General features: G+C 36.0%; 1 protein-coding gene across 2 annotated transcripts in view; it reads left to right on the forward strand.

Moving 5' to 3' along the window:
* The window catches only part of CCDC50 (coiled-coil domain containing 50), a 65,800-nt gene extending 50,584 nt beyond the window's left edge, over window positions 1-15,216 (forward strand). For both annotated transcript variants that reach the window (XM_040481099.1, XM_040481100.1), the window contains 6 exons: window positions 118-233; window positions 615-659; window positions 769-873; window positions 2,693-2,772; window positions 7,411-7,517; window positions 8,873-15,216. In XM_040481099.1, the coding sequence (XP_040337033.1) occupies window positions 118-233; window positions 615-659; window positions 769-873; window positions 2,693-2,772; window positions 7,411-7,517; window positions 8,873-8,892 (473 nt within the window). In that variant the 3' untranslated portion in view covers window positions 8,893-15,216. The remainder of the gene's footprint in view (window positions 1-117; window positions 234-614; window positions 660-768; window positions 874-2,692; window positions 2,773-7,410; window positions 7,518-8,872) is intronic.
* The last annotated feature ends 1,793 nt before the right edge of the window (window positions 15,217-17,009 follow it).

The raw sequence follows: 17,009 nt of genomic DNA on the forward strand, positions 1-17,009 counted from the left end.
ACTCTGAATTCTGTAGTGGTGCCAATATTGTCAATATTAGATACAAAAAATAACTTCTTAAACTTTGCAACTTTTCAGAAAGCAAATGCAGTCGCCTTATTATATTGAGTTTTCTAGGAATGAAGCCAAGAGGAATGAAAGAGGCTGTCTCTACCCCATCACGAGTGGCTCACAGGGATCAGGAGTGGTATGATGCTGAAATTGCCAGAAAACTGCAAGAGGAAGAAATTTTGGTGAGCAAATTTTCATGCAAAAGTTTAGGTGATAATCACTAAGTTTTCTTGAATAAAATTTGAGATTATGTGATAGGCATTGTGATCCTCTATGAGTTGAGTATGGGTGGAAAAGCAAGATAACAGGAATAGAGTGTCCAGTTTTACTTACTGAGTAAGCATTACCATCATAATTCCATATCCCTATCTGCTGTGGAACATGATAAAACAGTCCTGCTCTGGCTGGTGGCTGGTGAAAGTATACCAGTTAAACTTCAAGGATGTTACTTACAGCTGGTTTGAAATACCCGTGTATTTCTATGTAAGATTTTTAAAAATGGACAACACAGATTCTAATTAAATTACCCTTTTTTTTTTTTTTTGTATTTTTTTGTACCATAGGCTACCCAGGTAGACATGAGAGCAGCTCAAGTAGCCCAGGATGAGGTGAGTTCTTATTAGTTAATAAGTTTTTGAACTAATACTCGTCAGAAGTAGCCCAGTAATTTTCTGCCCATAACTCTGCAATCAGTGGTACTGACTGGATGTTTTTTAGGAAATTGCTAGACTCCTCATGGCTGAAGAAAAGAAAGCTTACAAGAAAGCCAAGGAGAGGGAGAAATCATCTTTGGACAAAAGAAAGCATGACCCTGATTGGAAGGTAAGTTCTGTTTATTGTTTTTATCTTATCTTATTTTATTTATTAATTAATTATAAAGGGGACTCTGCTTTTAGGGTAAGTTCTACCAGTGTATTTGGCATACACAAATTACTTGTATTGCATATGCAAATCTGACTCGTAAATGTTATTTCATTACAAAAAATCATAATTCTTCAAAGTAACCATGAGAAAGTAACCGCTAAGATTGAAAAACTTATTCCATTCATTTTAATACCAATTAAGTTGCACATGCCACTGGTCATGAGTAATCTAAGTTTTACATATTAGTAAAATAGGTAAATATTATTACGTTACAGGAGAATGTAGTATTTTCACATGCTTTCATGTTTCCCCAGTGGCCTTTTCTCTCTCTCTCTACTTTCTCTCTGTCCATCCGTGATCATGTACCCACTGTTTCTCTTTCCTCTGACATAACTAGATCCGTGGCAGGCTGACACATACCACCAGCAGCCATCTCCTGTCAGAGTATAGGAACTGCCTAGCATGAGCTGGGACTGTTGTCTTCCACTCATTAATCAGGAACACTAGACAAAATGGTTACTGACCACAGTTTATTCTTCTATAGTCTAATTTTTGTACGAGGTGGGTGCAAGTTCAGTTTAACAGACTGCACTCATTAGTTACTGTGTGCACTGCACCACTGTGGACTTGCAGGGAAAGAAAAAGATATATTTTCCTCATAATAATATATAACGTAGGAGGAAGACAAACTAGACAGGTAACAAATACAGGGTTGAATTGGCTGAAGAAAGCATAGTAGAAGAACAGAGGAGTTGCTGGGGTCAAGAATTCCTATAGTAGAGGCTTTTCAGAGGGAGTTTGTACTAGGCCTGGGAGGTCGCAGCTAGGGTGTGTACCCACGCATAGTTGATGTTTAGCGCTGTTCTCTCTTTCTCTTCTCTCTCAAACAAATTCCTGCCTTGGATCTCTGGTTCGGTCTGAGTCTCAGCATTGATTAGGAGGAAAAAGAAGACATAGAAACCATGATAATCGTATTGCTCTGCTATTTCCTATTGCTCAGTTATTCAGTTGTCGGTCGAAAAACAAATGAAAGTATTTTTTCCATGTTAATTATTTATAGGTATCTCCTTCTTTCACCCTCCTAGTAATTCAGGATTTTTCCTGATGTATTTTATTTTAAAAGAAGGGCTCCCAAATGCTTCTACTTATACAAATTTAAGCTACAAATAATTGCCCAGAAGTTACTTAGATTCTTTGTTAACCCAGCTATGAAGGAGTAGGTATTTTTGGGGATTGCACATCAGGCAGGTAAAAGGGGAAAGGTCGCATGTCTAGCAAGTGTTCTAGCAAATTAGAGTCTGATTTCTAGATTCTATAATTGGTGCTGGTAGAGTTCTTCTCTTAGAAAGGTTGGACTGAATGTTCCTTAGTTTCCTAGCTTGAAAATCACCATCCCCGAGTCAGATTTTCAGAAATAGGTTTAAGGGCTCAGACCAACATTCCACAGACTGGAAGTTCTGGTCAGCTGCTGTGCAGCTATTATGTTAATAATGGGTGTCCAGGTGTATTCCTATGGGGGAGCATGTTCATGTGTATGTCGCCGTTCATCTGGCTGCATTGACAGCTTCCAGCATACTTTTGTGACTGTAATTTTTTTTAAATCTCTGAGTGGCCATATGTAAAAATATTTCATGTTGTTCGACTGAATGTAAGTAACTTGAAACTACTAGAGTTTGGCATGATTTAGATATTTTCTAAACCTAATAATCTTACTTTTGTTTTCTATATGTGTGCTTTTCTTTTCTTTCATTTTTTTTCCTTCTTTTTCTGTCCATAGCCAAAAACAACTAAATCGGCACACTCAAAGTCAAAAGAAAGTGATGACCCTCACCGTTCTAAGAATGACAGGCCAGCAAGGTAAGATGACATTTGAAGAGGGGAGTATGGAACTTGACTTTGGGGTGAGTAAGGAGTTGTGGATTGTCTGAGAAGAGTATTCTCTGGAGAGGAGATCCAGAAATCGGCAGCTGTGAGATGGTATCAAGTCTTATGGGAGTATTCTCAAATTTTGTTTGCATTCTTTTTTTTTTCTTTTCAATTTTATTTTTTATTTGTTAAAATTTACATCCAAATTAGTATATAGTGCAACAATGATTTCAGGAGTAGATTCCTTAGTGCCCCTTACCCATTTAGCCCATCCCCCCCACAACCCCTCCAGTAACCCTCAGTTTGTTCTTAAATTGGGTTGAACAAGTCAAATCAGGAAAATGATCATTTTACTGGAAACTAGGGTTTATAAAGAATGATATGTTTTTTGGTAGGACCAGTTCCTGTCTTTGGATTCACTGAACTGATGCCCTTGGCTAAGAAGGGATGAGATTGATGTTTTTCCCAGTAAAATCCCAGGTTTTAAAGTTTTACCAAGTTTTATGGTCACATTGGTATGTGCATGATATTTACACATGCTTAAATTCATTTCTGCATGAGTCTCAAAGCCTTGGCAAACACTTAGTTTGAGTCATGGCAGTCTATTCTAAATCCCACTAGATCAAGTAGCTGTGGCTGTGGTGTATGTACTTGCTGACTTCTCTCAAACAGCCTTGGGTTTCAGTTATTGGACCAGTTGCTATCTTTCTACCTAAGTGTAGACAACATTTAAGTCTCTGGGGAAGCAGAAAGCAACCTTTTTTTTTTTTTGTTTTTGGTCCTTTATTGATTTTCGTTGCTTTTCAAAACAAAACAACATAATTGGACTAGAAAGAGAGAGTATTATATACAAAAAGACAAAAGTAACACTGAGTCTAACACTTTGAAAACTGTTAAAACCTTGAATTTTCATCCTAATTATTAATATCTGTTTTAATTCTAAAACATAAATTTTATCACACTGAAAAACATATAATGTTGTTGCCACTCATTGCCCACACTTAAGCTGCTAGACTTGTTTTCTTAAAGTGAATATATTTAGTGTCTTTAAAAAGCCATAGTCTATTTTTAAACTCACGGGCTTTCAGAAAGTAAATATCCTTTGGAAAACTACATCAGGTTTGTAAAGCTCTTAGGGCAACACTAGTATATTCTGTCAATTGTATAAACTTGGTTCTTCTTGTATCTTTTAGTTAAGCACATGCCAGAGGTTTCTTTATGGCATACTTTATAATTATGTACTTTTATTTTCATCCCTGCAATATCCAAGTTAAAAAAGGAGTAACTCATCTGTTCTCAGTAGGTTAATAGGTGTGGTTTATTATGCTTTCTTTAGTCAGCTGAATTAAAATCTTTAGGCTTACTCTGCAATCTTCAAAACTTGTGGGCTCTTTAGAACACTAATAATTTTCATATCAGATATGATAGAACAATCTGTAATGGCTATTTAAAAAGATGTATTAAAGTTGAAAACAAGTTTTTGAAATATAATACGTACTTTTAAAAATATTTAGCATATTGAAAGAATGAATAATCAAATGATCCTGTATTAAAAATGGCTATTATAAATGAATGAAAGTCACCTATGACTGGTAGAACTGACTGGAGAGAAACATTTGTCTTTAAGTATCGGTTACAGAAAGATTTTTTGTGTAGATACAGATACAGATACAGGTAACAAAAAAAAAATTAGAATTTTACGAAATCTCTATTTTCATAGTTAGAAATTAAGCCTAGTATTATAGTTGCCTTATACAACTAATACTGGAATATATGCTTTCTGATTAGAGTCTATGGTTTCCTCTTTCACATTTTTTCCCCTTTTTTTTTCTCCTTCACATTTAATTATAGTAGATTTAGTTAGCTATTTGTACAGAAAGAGATGGTTTCAGGGATTGAAAAACATGGAGCTTCCTAGGTCTAGAAGTTTACTTCAGTGTAGTGATAATAGTAGTAGAGGGAAGACAAGTTATTGGGAGGAGCTTATAACATTCATGGTCAAGAATCAGTTTCTTTGTCCATTACTCTATCTAAGGAAATGGAGTATCAGCTGGCAATCTGAATTAACTTCAACTCTTTGTAACTGGAAAAAGTTTCAACCAAGTTCCAAAATCTTTTAAGTATAGTATTTTATACTGATACTACTACCTGGTGTTTTATTTACATTTTTCTCTTAGAAAAGAGACAACTTTATCTTAGAGTAAGCAGCAGTTACCAAGAAAGAACTGCTTCCTGTTCTCATGAAATTTATCATCTAAGCAATTATACAAATAACCATTATGTTGAATGCTTTGGATGAAAAGTGCATGGTATTATAAGAAAAGAAGGAGACAGCCTAGTCTGGGTATCTAGGAGGGCCTCTTCAATGACTTCTGAGTAAATTCTGAAAGGTATTTTGCCTGGATTGCTAACTTAAACATGTAAGTCATTTCATGAGAACAACAGGAAACAGGTATTCCCAATACATCAAAACTATAAAACAAACTGTTGGTTAACAGGATTTTTCTAATTTTGGATGTGAATACCCTTCACTTTAAAATAACTATCTCCAGTGCAGTGAATCTGTTTGATAGGGATCACTGAACGCCATAAGCCAAGATTTGTCCTCTGTATACAATCAGAAACTAAGGAGAACAGCATGCAAAGAGAACTGAGGGCATTCTAGATTGACTTGTTTTACCCTAGTGGATGTGTGGGAGTTCCGTGCAGTGTTGCACATGTTGACATCCTTTTCCTTGATGAGGAATTGATCGTGAGGTAGTAATATTGTTTGTTTATTTTTAGGAGTCCCATTTGGCTTTTGTTTTTCTGGGTTTTGATCGTTTGATATAAGAGTTTGCAAAAATGTAGAGATGAGCCTCTGCTCCCTGATTCCCAATCCCTTTTTCTTGGGTCTAAGTTACTTCTTCAACCACCTGTTTTTTGAAGTTGAGTTTCTTAATTCTAGTTCAGATGGTTTGTCTCAACTCTTCCTGCCAACTCGTAACACTGCTTTTTAAGGTAAATGTTATGTCAGTCGATAACAAAAGAAAAACACTATTTAATATTTAATATTTGTTAAACACATAGTTCAAAGTGAAAAATAAGAAAAATGAAAAATACCATATCATTTGTTATGCTTACATTAATTATATGTGTAACAAATGCATGAAAGTATTAAAATATAAGCCAAATACCATTTAAAAGTATAATATACAGACTATATATATATGTATATATATATACATATGTATGTGTGTATATGTGTACATATATGTGCATCTGTGTATATGTATACGTGTATATATGTACATAAATGTATATATACACACATATATGTGTGTATATATATGGATATATATATATATCCACACACACATATGCATATGTGTGTATAGTCTTGGATGCAGATACTACTGCTGATAAAAATACACATCTATGTAGCAGACCATAGCATATTAAGCAGCACAAATTTTGAAGTCTAGGTGAGTTTGAGTCCCAGCCCTGCCACTTAACAACGGTGTGTGCTTGGACAGATAACTTACTTCATCTCACCTAATTTAACTCTAAAATATGTGTATGACAGTTACCATGCAGCTTGTCCTGAAAGTTAATTGACATCATCTGAGTAGAACCCATACCACAGTCCTCAGTATATACACAAGTTTGTATCCTGTGGTGACCTGTTGTAGACACTGAATACCGAAGGAGACAGAGTGAGAAATTTGAAATCACGTGTCTATATTCTTCTATGAAAGAGACTTTTGTACCAAGGTTACCATAACTTTCTGAATTGCAGTATACTTATGCCTTCCAGCTACAAAAAGCATCGTACAACATGGTTAGATATTTGACACATTATGTTACCGATCTGGTTCCATGCTTTAACATAACATTTAAGTGTACCTTTGAGAAGCAACAACCACAAAAAGGAGAGATTTTGTTCTTCATCTCATCAATGTCAAATTTTTGCAAAAAATCTATGTAACATAGTTTTAGAATAATAAAAATTTTAGAGTAGGAAAAATTTCCCAATGTTTGTTTTTTTATATTTTGTCTTCTTTTGACATGAAAAATTGCCAATGTGTGACTGTCCTTTCCTTTTGTAAGCTCTGCTTTGCCACCTAGTGGAATTAGGAACTTTGCTCTAAATTTTATATGCTGACCCTTGTCCTCTCCTTGCCCTCTCCTACTTCCCTCTCCTCCCTCCTTATGTGACACCTGTCCTCCCTTTTTTTTTTCTTTCCTTAACTTTCTTTATTACTTCCCTTCTGTTCTTTCCTTTCGTCCTCTTTTTCTTCATAAAGCTTGCCAAAACAAAGTAAATTTCTCATTAACAGCAGCAGTCACACATCTCAATAATCTTTGCTTCCCTAGCCCTTAGCACAGTGCCCCACACATATTAGGTGTTCAGTAAATATTTGTTTTTATTGAGTTATGTGCATCAAAGCAAAGGTTACAGTAAGCTAAAATAATTTACTCCCAAGGTTATGCAACAGGCCAGGAACTAAGATGAGAATTCTGCTACCCTGTGGCTTTGCATTTCTACCAAAAAAAAAAAAAAAAAGTTTTTATCCTGCAGTCCATTGGGAGGTGGCTCTGTAGTCATCACGACTTAGACTGTCTCTTTAAATTCTGACTTCCCTTCAGGCCACCACCGCCTACCATGACAGAAGCTGAGGATTTGGATTACACTCATGTTACAAACCAGCATAATTCCACACGTCATTTCTCAAAATCAGAATCCTCTCATAAAGGTATGAAAAATAGATGTGGTCAAGTTTAGGATTTTTTTTTTTTTTTTATAATGCTTATGCTATGGTGGAAAAATCAAATTGTGTCTTATATGTCACTGGAGTGGTAAAATAAATTATCCTTCCTTTTTCGAAGCTCATTATAGTATTCTTCATTTGTTAAAAAACCAAAAAGGTAAAACAGAAAACATAACACCTTAAAGTGAGTACAAGATTGTCAATGTATGTGCATTTTCCTCCAGAGAGAATTTATAGCTTTCATCATGTTGTTAAAGGGTGCCTGTAAACAAAACAAATGAGCAAGGGCAAAAGAAAAGAGAGTGAGAGACAGACAAGCCAAGAAAACAGACTGGTAACTATAGAGAACGCACTGATGGTTACCAGAAGGGAGATGATGGGGGTGGGTTAAATAGATGATGGCGATTAAGGAGTGCACTTGTGATGAGCCCTGGAGATGTAGGGAAATGTTGAATCACTGTGTTGTATACCTGAAGCTAATATTATACTGTATGTTAACTAACTGGAATTAAAATAAAAACTTAAAAAAGAGAAATAAAATTTAAAAAATAAAGTACACACATATACATCACAGAAAACTTCTGTCACACAAAAGAAAATGGAGACAAAGGAAGTGAAGAAAGAATATAAGGTCTAAGTTAGACCAAATCTTTATTTTATTTATTTTTTTTGGACCAAAAAGTTTTGTTATTTTTTAAACAGCTCTCCTTACCCCATCCCTTTCCACTCTGGCATCCAGAGTTGATAGTAACACAAAAGGCAGTATTTAAAAAATGGAATTGGGGGTGCCTGGGTGGCTCAGTCATTTAAGCATCTGACTCTTGGTTTCAGGTCAGGTCACGATTTCACGGTTTGTGAGATCAAGCTCAGTGTCAGGCTTTGCACTGACAGCGGGGAGCCTGCTTGGGATTCTCTCCCTCTTCCTCTCTCTCTGCCCCTCCTTGCTTATACTTTCTCTCTCAAGATAAATAAATAAACACTTTTTTTAAAAAGATGGAATTGTTTGGACGTTATCAAAACAACCCTGTACACTACAATTTCTATCAGTTGTTGGCTTTTTTATCATCACTGGATTAACTGAAAGTAGCTCATGATTTTTTTTCTCAGTTTATATATATGCATTACTTCTTAGGGGATGCCTTCCTGTCTTTGACATACATTTGATACATAATTGAAAATAACACATTGATTCTGTATATATTTTATAATCAGGAACAAAGAAAACATGAACCATTTGAAATGCATAGAGATAAAGATAAATTATTTTGCCCGAGCAGGGAGAAAACAGTTTTAAAGGTTTTTTTCTTAATGGTGTTTCTTCTCTTTTTCTTCTTTCCAAGGTTTCCATTATAAGCAGTAAAAACCTAGGAATCTGCCTTGAAAACGGACTCACTGTAGCAAATATTACTGGATGATACAGAATGCATTCCACGCTCATTTTTTTCTTCCTTCCTCTGTTTGTATTCCTGGGATTTACCTTCAAGTGTTTTTTAGACCATAAACAATCTTAATTCATTCAGAATGTTTTGGTTATTCCTGATCACTTGGGCAGTATAAGAAAATCTAGCTTCTGAATGTTGGCCACCTCTATGCTGCAAATGCTTCGTGGGATATAGTATCTAAAAGCTCTGTAAAATGCCATTTTTGTTAGGTATGGAGTACTGGTATCTAGAGACTAGGCTTTATTTAGCTAGCAATTAGAATTTTGTGGAGATAATGATCAGAGTAAAACACAATGTTTGGGTGCAATGCAGAATAAAAGAATATAACAAATAGCTTTTTTCGTGCATTAGTGTATGGTATATTGAAGAAAGAATCTTTTGGTTTTTGTATTCTCCAGGGAAATATTAAAAATCAGAACCATAAAGTGTTAAAAAAAACAAACAAATCTGGAACAGTTGAAACATGTTATTTTGGCCACCAGGACTCTAGCGGTTTTCCATATCCTTCTAAGCCCTCTTGGGAGAATTGGCTCAGATGGCATTCCCAGACACTCTCTCTGCTGTTGCTTTCTATAGCAAGGCTTTCTGAGGCCTCGGGGTATTGGGCTATTTATTAGTATTTATTGGCAAAAGTTTAATTCTATGAAATTTTAACTCAGGGCTATGCAAAGTCCATTGAACATGAAAAAGTGAAAAACTTTTGTATCCCTTCTCTTGTTTTACATTGTACGTAGAGAGCCAAGGGCAGTGGCTGGAGTTGGTAAGATGTTCATTCATATGAGCGATGATGCCATCTTTCTCTCTGGACACAGATTGAAGTTTTCCTGCTGCTTAAAAAACAGCAGGTTTTGTTGGCAGCCACTCAAAAAATATTTTGTGTATCTGTCAATAATCAGATTAATTCGACATGAAGTTGAAGTAGATAAAATGGTTCTTTATTCAGGTATTTGGTTCGACGCATTTGTCAGTGATACATGGCATCAGATTCCATTGTACAGGACCTTTAAAGCCCTCTTTGAGAAATCTAGTCTCTGTCTAGCTTCTAACCTTGTGGAAATACTTATTTTCCCATTCTAGTTAGTTCACATAAATGGCAATCATGTGACATATATAAATAATTTCCTTTCAGCTTGACTTTGTGTTATTTTTCATCGTATGAATCTGACGTTTTGACATTCAAGTATGGTGTTTGCTTAGGAAGGAGATACCTAGGTCACTAGAGGAAAGGCTGTTAATCCATTCTTTTCCCACTTGGAACTGCCTTTTTTGCCTTATCTTTCCAGATAGTCTTTCAAGTCAGGCAGAATTTAGGAAGCTGTTTAGGATAGTTTCTCAGAGTGGATTTGGGTCCTTCTGTTTTGAGAAAGATCTTTATTAGTTCATAAAGTTTTTGATTGTAGAAACTTGGGTAAAAGAGCCAACTTTTAGGAAAATGATGATCTAGGAAGAAACAAACCCTAAGAGATGTAGTCATTTTCGAGAAATGGGGAAAGAGAAAAAAACAGGACTTTGAATGACCATGATGAAATTAATGAGGCAGAATCTTCATTGACATAGGCAAGGGCAGACAAAATGGAGGACTGAGCCTTAGCCAAATTCTAGAGGGCGGTTTCAGTATCCAAGGCTGAGGCCTTGTTGGCTTAAAGTAATGCTGTATTTTTCTTTGTCTGCCCTGTGATTTTGCTTCATGTTTTAAAAAGTTTTCTCTGGTAACTTTAAAGAAAAAAAAACACAATGTATTTTTATTTGATAGTTAAACAAATTATTTTTATTTCATAAATGTTTATTTTTCTATCTCATACAATGACCAGTTTTACTTTAAAAATTCTGCATTTATCTTACCTCTCATGTACTTTATCCAATCATATTTATTATTGTAAAATGCTGTCTGGAGACATTTTCATTCAAAAAATGTCAGGCCATTTAACCCCTGGATATTAGTGTTTTAGCTGTCTTAGTGAGTGGCCAGAGGTCATAGATCCCTGTGACACCCAATTCAACATCTGTATTGAAAATGTGTTCCTTTTTTTTCTAGGTTTTTAAAAATTAAGAATTTTAAAATATTTTAATTTTATTTTTTTTTGTAAAGCAAACACTTTTTAAAGAGTATCAGAGTAATTCCGTTCCTTTTATTGGTTTAATTCTCTTACTGTCATTCAAAGATGATAATTATTATTTTTAAGACTATAGAAGTTAACTAACAACTCTATTTAAAGGAACTGCCAAACATTCCTCACTGTGTTCTCTGCTTTTCACGTTGTTATTTTTATAAAAATGTGGAAACATTTCTTTTGTTCCTCTTTCTACTGCTGGAAGACAGACAATTGAATTTTTAGGCCCACAATGTATTATGCTCTAATGTTACGATGTAAACTAATGCTCTGGCCTTGGAAAATCTTTGTTTCTATACCTTTCTCTGGAGGCGCCATTAACACTAGTACTGCTGAATGAGCACAGTATGGAACCTTATCATAAGGCTACTGAATGTGTATACCTTCTGCCCCCCAACTAGCTTTTTGTAACTCATTGCCTGGAAGCAAGGTCAGGTAAGGGTCAGATTAAATGTTCAGAGCTGAAAAAGTTTGTAGTGTGAAACCATTGTTAGACATGATTACTTTATGGGGGACTGGACAGTTGCTACATATGCTTTAAAAGAACATTGAGATTTTTAGAAAGAGACTTTGCATAACTTTGAGCTACTTTTTCTCAAGTGACTTTACAACAAGCAGCAACAGACTAATGGACGACCAAAAAGACTTACAGGTTTTGATCATAGAGAAACATCTAAATTAGAAAAGAATGATATGGATAGATGTTTCCCAGGAGGAAAACCTTTTCAGATTTTCAGTGGCCACTTGGATGTAGATCAGCATATGCCAAGGTGTGTGACCTTGGGCCTTGTGGTCCACTGAACTCTAGAAAATTGTGAACCGGACTCATTTTCCCCTTTTCTTCTCTTCTGTGGTCTGCAGCTGAACTGGATGATGAATAAACTCATTGCTAACCTTGTCCACACTTTTCCATCCATGTCAGGACTTTTCAGTATAAAAATAATTAACTTTTAATGGAGAATTATTTTTCTTCAATACTGTCAAAATATTCTCTAGTTTTTGTCTTGTGCCAAATTGTTCTTTGGGAACACCTGCTATATAATATGGTGCATTCAGTTTACCACATCAGTGGTTAACGTTTTAGGGCCTTGATTTTTAACGAGTGTTGCCTTGTATAAAAATCACTTTGGGGAATATCAAGATTATTCATTTATTCAGTGATGATTTTCTTGAAAGATAATTATGGTGACTGGCTGTAAGATCTTCCCTGTAAATAAAGGAATGAGACCCTTGTGTGATCAGCTTTCTGAGGGACTGAGAACAGAATAGAACTTGCACTGAAAGACTTTTTTTCCCTCTTGGGAAAACAGTATTTGTGTAGGGAATGTTAATGTGAAAGGGAACACGGTTCAGTTAGATTTCACTGGATATATTGTGCCATATTCTTAGAACACCGGCTTTTTAGAAACAATCATAAAATAACCAAAACCTGTTTTTTCAGCCAAAAGGAAAAAACAGATTTTCAAAGTACTTTGTCCTTTACTTACTGCTCATAGTCCGAGAAGCGACTAGATAAAGTGGTCCCTCCCATTTTCTCCTCCTATCTGGTGGTGCCGGTGCCTCTTAAAGCCATAGCTGCTTATCTTACCTTTGATAGAATCCTGTTTTTCTCCTTAGCTTATAACAGGTAATATGATCAGCAAGGAACAAACTGGAGACTGTCCTGATAGTGCTGTATGGGGCAAGGTGTCATCCAAATTCCTCTTCAGAGAATCTCCTTTGTCCCTGATGACACTTAGGATTATGAAAGGGAAGAGTCCAGGCTGTTGTTGCTCCTGCCCTTTAATTGTGATTAGAAATGCTGAAATTTAATTCCAGAGAAGTCAAAAAGGAAGGGGCAAACTGGCAGATTTCAGGTCTTACAGAGTCACTTTTCTGATGAGACTTGCACTTTTTGCCAGCAATGTCTTGGGGAGCTGTATTGCCTTAAATTAGTTTGATTCTGACTGAGGTCAGTGTACTGTATTTCCTGTATGTGAATGACTATCAACTCTCCACTGAGATATAAAATTCACAGGTGATCCCAAAACATCCTTGCTGTCAGAAACTTTGGACTTCCTCCCACTGAGCTATGGCTGATGTATTCACTGATAGATCTATCACTTCATTGAGTTGCCTCTCAATCTGTGAATGAGCAGTGGCATGACCAAAAAGGCTGGTGGAAGGAGAGTGAGAATTTCTTGGCCAGATTCTTCAGGTTATCACTTCCTGAGTAACTGAGAGTTGACTGTCTTTTCTATAGTAACTACGTAGAAGATATTTCCAAAGGTTGTATTATGTAGTCAAGTCACTTATTATTGTTTTGTGAAAATTAAACCCAACACTCTTGTGTTTTTAATACCATTGACAAAAAAAGGGAGAAAACCAAACAAAACAGAGACATTTAGTTGAAATGAGAGAACTGTTGATGTGAAGAGTGTTTCTATTTTATTGCTTTTAGGAGAAAATTAACCAGGAAAACTTTTACTATGGTAAGGAAGACACCAGAGTGTTTTTATAAAGTTGTATTTGATGCCATAGACTAACAGAATCATCTAAGAAATCATGTTGATTTGTGGAAATATCTAGTCCTGAAAACCATCTTCTTCCCTTATATATTTGTGAATACTGCCTAAGAACATATTCCTAATACATTTAATATGCTGTGGTGTGTTCTCAGCAAGCTAGAAAATATTTTTTTCTTTTTGAATAACTTCATAGCCTAGTGAGCCAGCACTGTGCTTGTTTCCACATTTCAGATAAGGACGGAATTAATTGTGCATCTTAGTTAGTGCTCCATTGTTCATTGTTGAGGTTCACATACAAAGAATAGAATTGAAAGACAGGGTTTTTGAGTGACATGTCCTTTACCAAAAAGCAAGGAATAAGAGCAGTAAAAAGACAGTTAAGAAATATACTATTACACATTGCATACTTAGGGTATGTTTTTGTTGCACTAAATTTCAGATCATAATTGGTAAAATAGTTTCTAGCTATTAAATTTAGTGAGAGGGTTTTTGATGTCAGAATTTTTTTTTTAATTTCTGATTGAATTAGCCCTTGAAATCACCGTAGGCTATAACTTGAGCTCTTGCTATAAACCGAAAGCCAAATGCCCTTTTTTCAGAAATAACTATATTTTTTACCTGCCTCTTAAACGCAGCCCACTATTTATTTCATGAAGTGTTATAAATAATGAGGAGATAGAGTGGGAAGATAGCATATAAAAATGGTGTTCCACAATGAGAATTCTCTGTAATGGGGTTTCCCTTAAAAAGAATCCATCCCAGCACAATATTATATTTTGAAAAGGTGCTGAATTATAAAGTACAAGAGTATGCTCATATAAATCAAGTTGCTCAGGAAATTAGAGGTGGTGCTGTCATTTGTCATATAATTTGGAAAAGTGCTTTCCTGAGGGAGATACTGCACAATGCCCAGACAGTCTCAGAGTTTTTGGTAAGCCCTTTGGCATCTGGAATGTAGATATGTTTAAAAACTGAGTGAGATCTTAACCCAAGTGCTTACCAATTTGTAGCCATGCCCAGAAGGAAAGGCAGTTTTGAAATAGCTACTTCATGGAAATGAGCAGAACCTTAATGGAAAATAGTTGTCTGAGGACAGAAAGCAAAGAGGCCACCTCAAACCACATGCCTATTTAGAGATTAAATGAAACTGTGAGGGACACTCTGTGGATGCCTTAAAGGTGACTGGTGTTGAGTACTGGGTGGGTATGTACATACCCATCTGGACTAGGCTGATGGAAACAGTCTATTTCAGTTCACCTTCATACAGCACAAGTTGCTCCTGCTCATGACCTCATTGAGGACAATGAGAAACATGGTGCTGGTGACTTTGAAGTGTCTTGGGAGGTTGAGGTGGTAATGTCATTCAGCACTCTCCAGTGCTCAGGCCTCCCTTAAATGCCAGTTGTACATCTACATTAATTCATCTATGCAAGCTTGTGTTTTTATGGTTTATTTTCTATACTTCTGTCCCATTTGATTCTTTAAATATCAGGTTTAACATTAATATTATGAATAATTTTTAAACCAAAGTATGTATATGTCTGTGTGCTTGTTTTCCTGGATGTTTGAGGCAAACACCAATCTTGTCCTCCTCTCTCAATAAAATCATCCATTTGTTAAGTCAGTGGTCTCATGTTTTCTTTACTGCAATCAAGGACTTGGGAAGTTTTGGGGTAAGGAGTATTATTTTTTTTCTTTACGAAGTAACCCTAATATATCTTTGTTTAAGAACAGGGTCTTCCGTTATTCCAGTTCCATCCACTATAGCCCTGAATAGCACTGATGATGATATCCAGTACATCAAAACTGTCAACAAATGCCCCCAAGTCTCATACTGATACGTAGTACATTGAAGGCCTCAACAAATACTCCCACATCTAAATTTGGTTAGAGAAGTGGCTTTGTTCTGTGTGTGGTGGTTGGTGGCTTAGTTTGATGTCTCTGGGAGAAAAACAGGTAAGTGGGTGTTCACATAATAATCTGAATGCTGCAAGACTCCATGAATGCAACAGCTCTTGTCTGCACTATACCTGGTATTCCATGGATTTTGAGAAAACAGATTTAGTAACAACTACCATTTAACATTTTATCTTTATAAGGTTTGTTTCTTCTTTGGTTTGATAGAGTAAACCATGCCATGGAATATACATGCCATGGAAACCGATGCTGCAGAAATTAGGAGGTAACTTAAAAATAAGATACTATTTTTCATGACTACTAAAGGATTTGTAAAGAGGTATCTAGCTTCCCTGAAATGCATTCCCTAGGCCTTAGTTTCTTCTTTGGCAAATACAGGAAATCTACATGCCCTCTGTAATATATCTGTGCTGCATATCACTACCATATGCATAAGGAACACCAGTGATGTGCAGGTGTTGTTAAAGAAAGTTGGTTGATTTCAGCCTTCCTTTTCTGAAGAATTAATCAAAGTTGACAGTGAAAAAAGTTGACATATCTAGAGGCCAATTAAAAAAAATTAAATATGTGATTAAAGTAGCCCCCTTTAATTTGTGGTAGGAGGTACCTGGTATGATTGGGTGGATTTTGTGTACTGTGGCTGAGTGAGTGTTAAGCTGTGGCCATGTAGTGTGGTAGGGTGCTGCACACTACAAAGCCCTTTAAAGGTAGCCAGGAGAACGTTCACCTCCTACACCTTGGAAATTGGGTGAAACCTTTAAGAAAGCTTTGGATTACTACAAGTCACAGGGCAGGGGCAGGGGTTTGAAAACTTTATTAGCTCCCCATTATATTTGGGTTACGTGCTTAAACAAAACCTCCAACATAGTGTACAATAAATCAACAGGAAAAAGAGACCTGGGTGCTAGTCCTGGCTTTGAACTTACTTCAGGGCCTTGGGTCACCACGTAGTCTCTGTAACTCTGTTCTGTTACATACACTAATAAGCACATTACAATGAGAGTTGGTGATCTCTAATTGCTCCTTTGGGTCTAGCATTCTGGAATTCCTGCTGTCAGTGGCTGCTAGGTTCCTTTAAGATGCCCCAGAAAACGAGTAGCCTCATAGTACTGGGGGCCTGGAAAGTCACAAAGACTTCTAGACACTCAGCTGAAAGGCCTTATTCCTGATCATGTGTTCTTTTTAAATTTTTTTGTTTATTTTTGACAAAATTTGTACTGTGAACAATGTGATGTTTTGGTATGTATACCTTGTGAAATGATTACCACAATGAAACTAACACAGCTGTCATCTCCCACAGTTACCTTTTGTGTGTGTGTGTGTGTGTGTGTGTGTGTGTGTGTGTGTGTGTGAGAGAGAGAGAGAGAGAGAGAGAGAGAGAGAGAATGCTTGAGAATGCTCAGTAAATTGCAAATATACAGTATATTATTATTAATCATAGTCATCATGCTGTATATTAGATCCCCAAAACTTGCAATTGAATGTTTATGCCCTTTTGCT

Source organism: Herpailurus yagouaroundi, unplaced genomic scaffold (assembly GCF_014898765.1).
Source record: "Herpailurus yagouaroundi ecotype Mexico unplaced genomic scaffold, PumYag 159, whole genome shotgun sequence".
NCBI classification, from domain to species: Eukaryota; Metazoa; Chordata; class Mammalia; order Carnivora; family Felidae; genus Herpailurus; species Herpailurus yagouaroundi.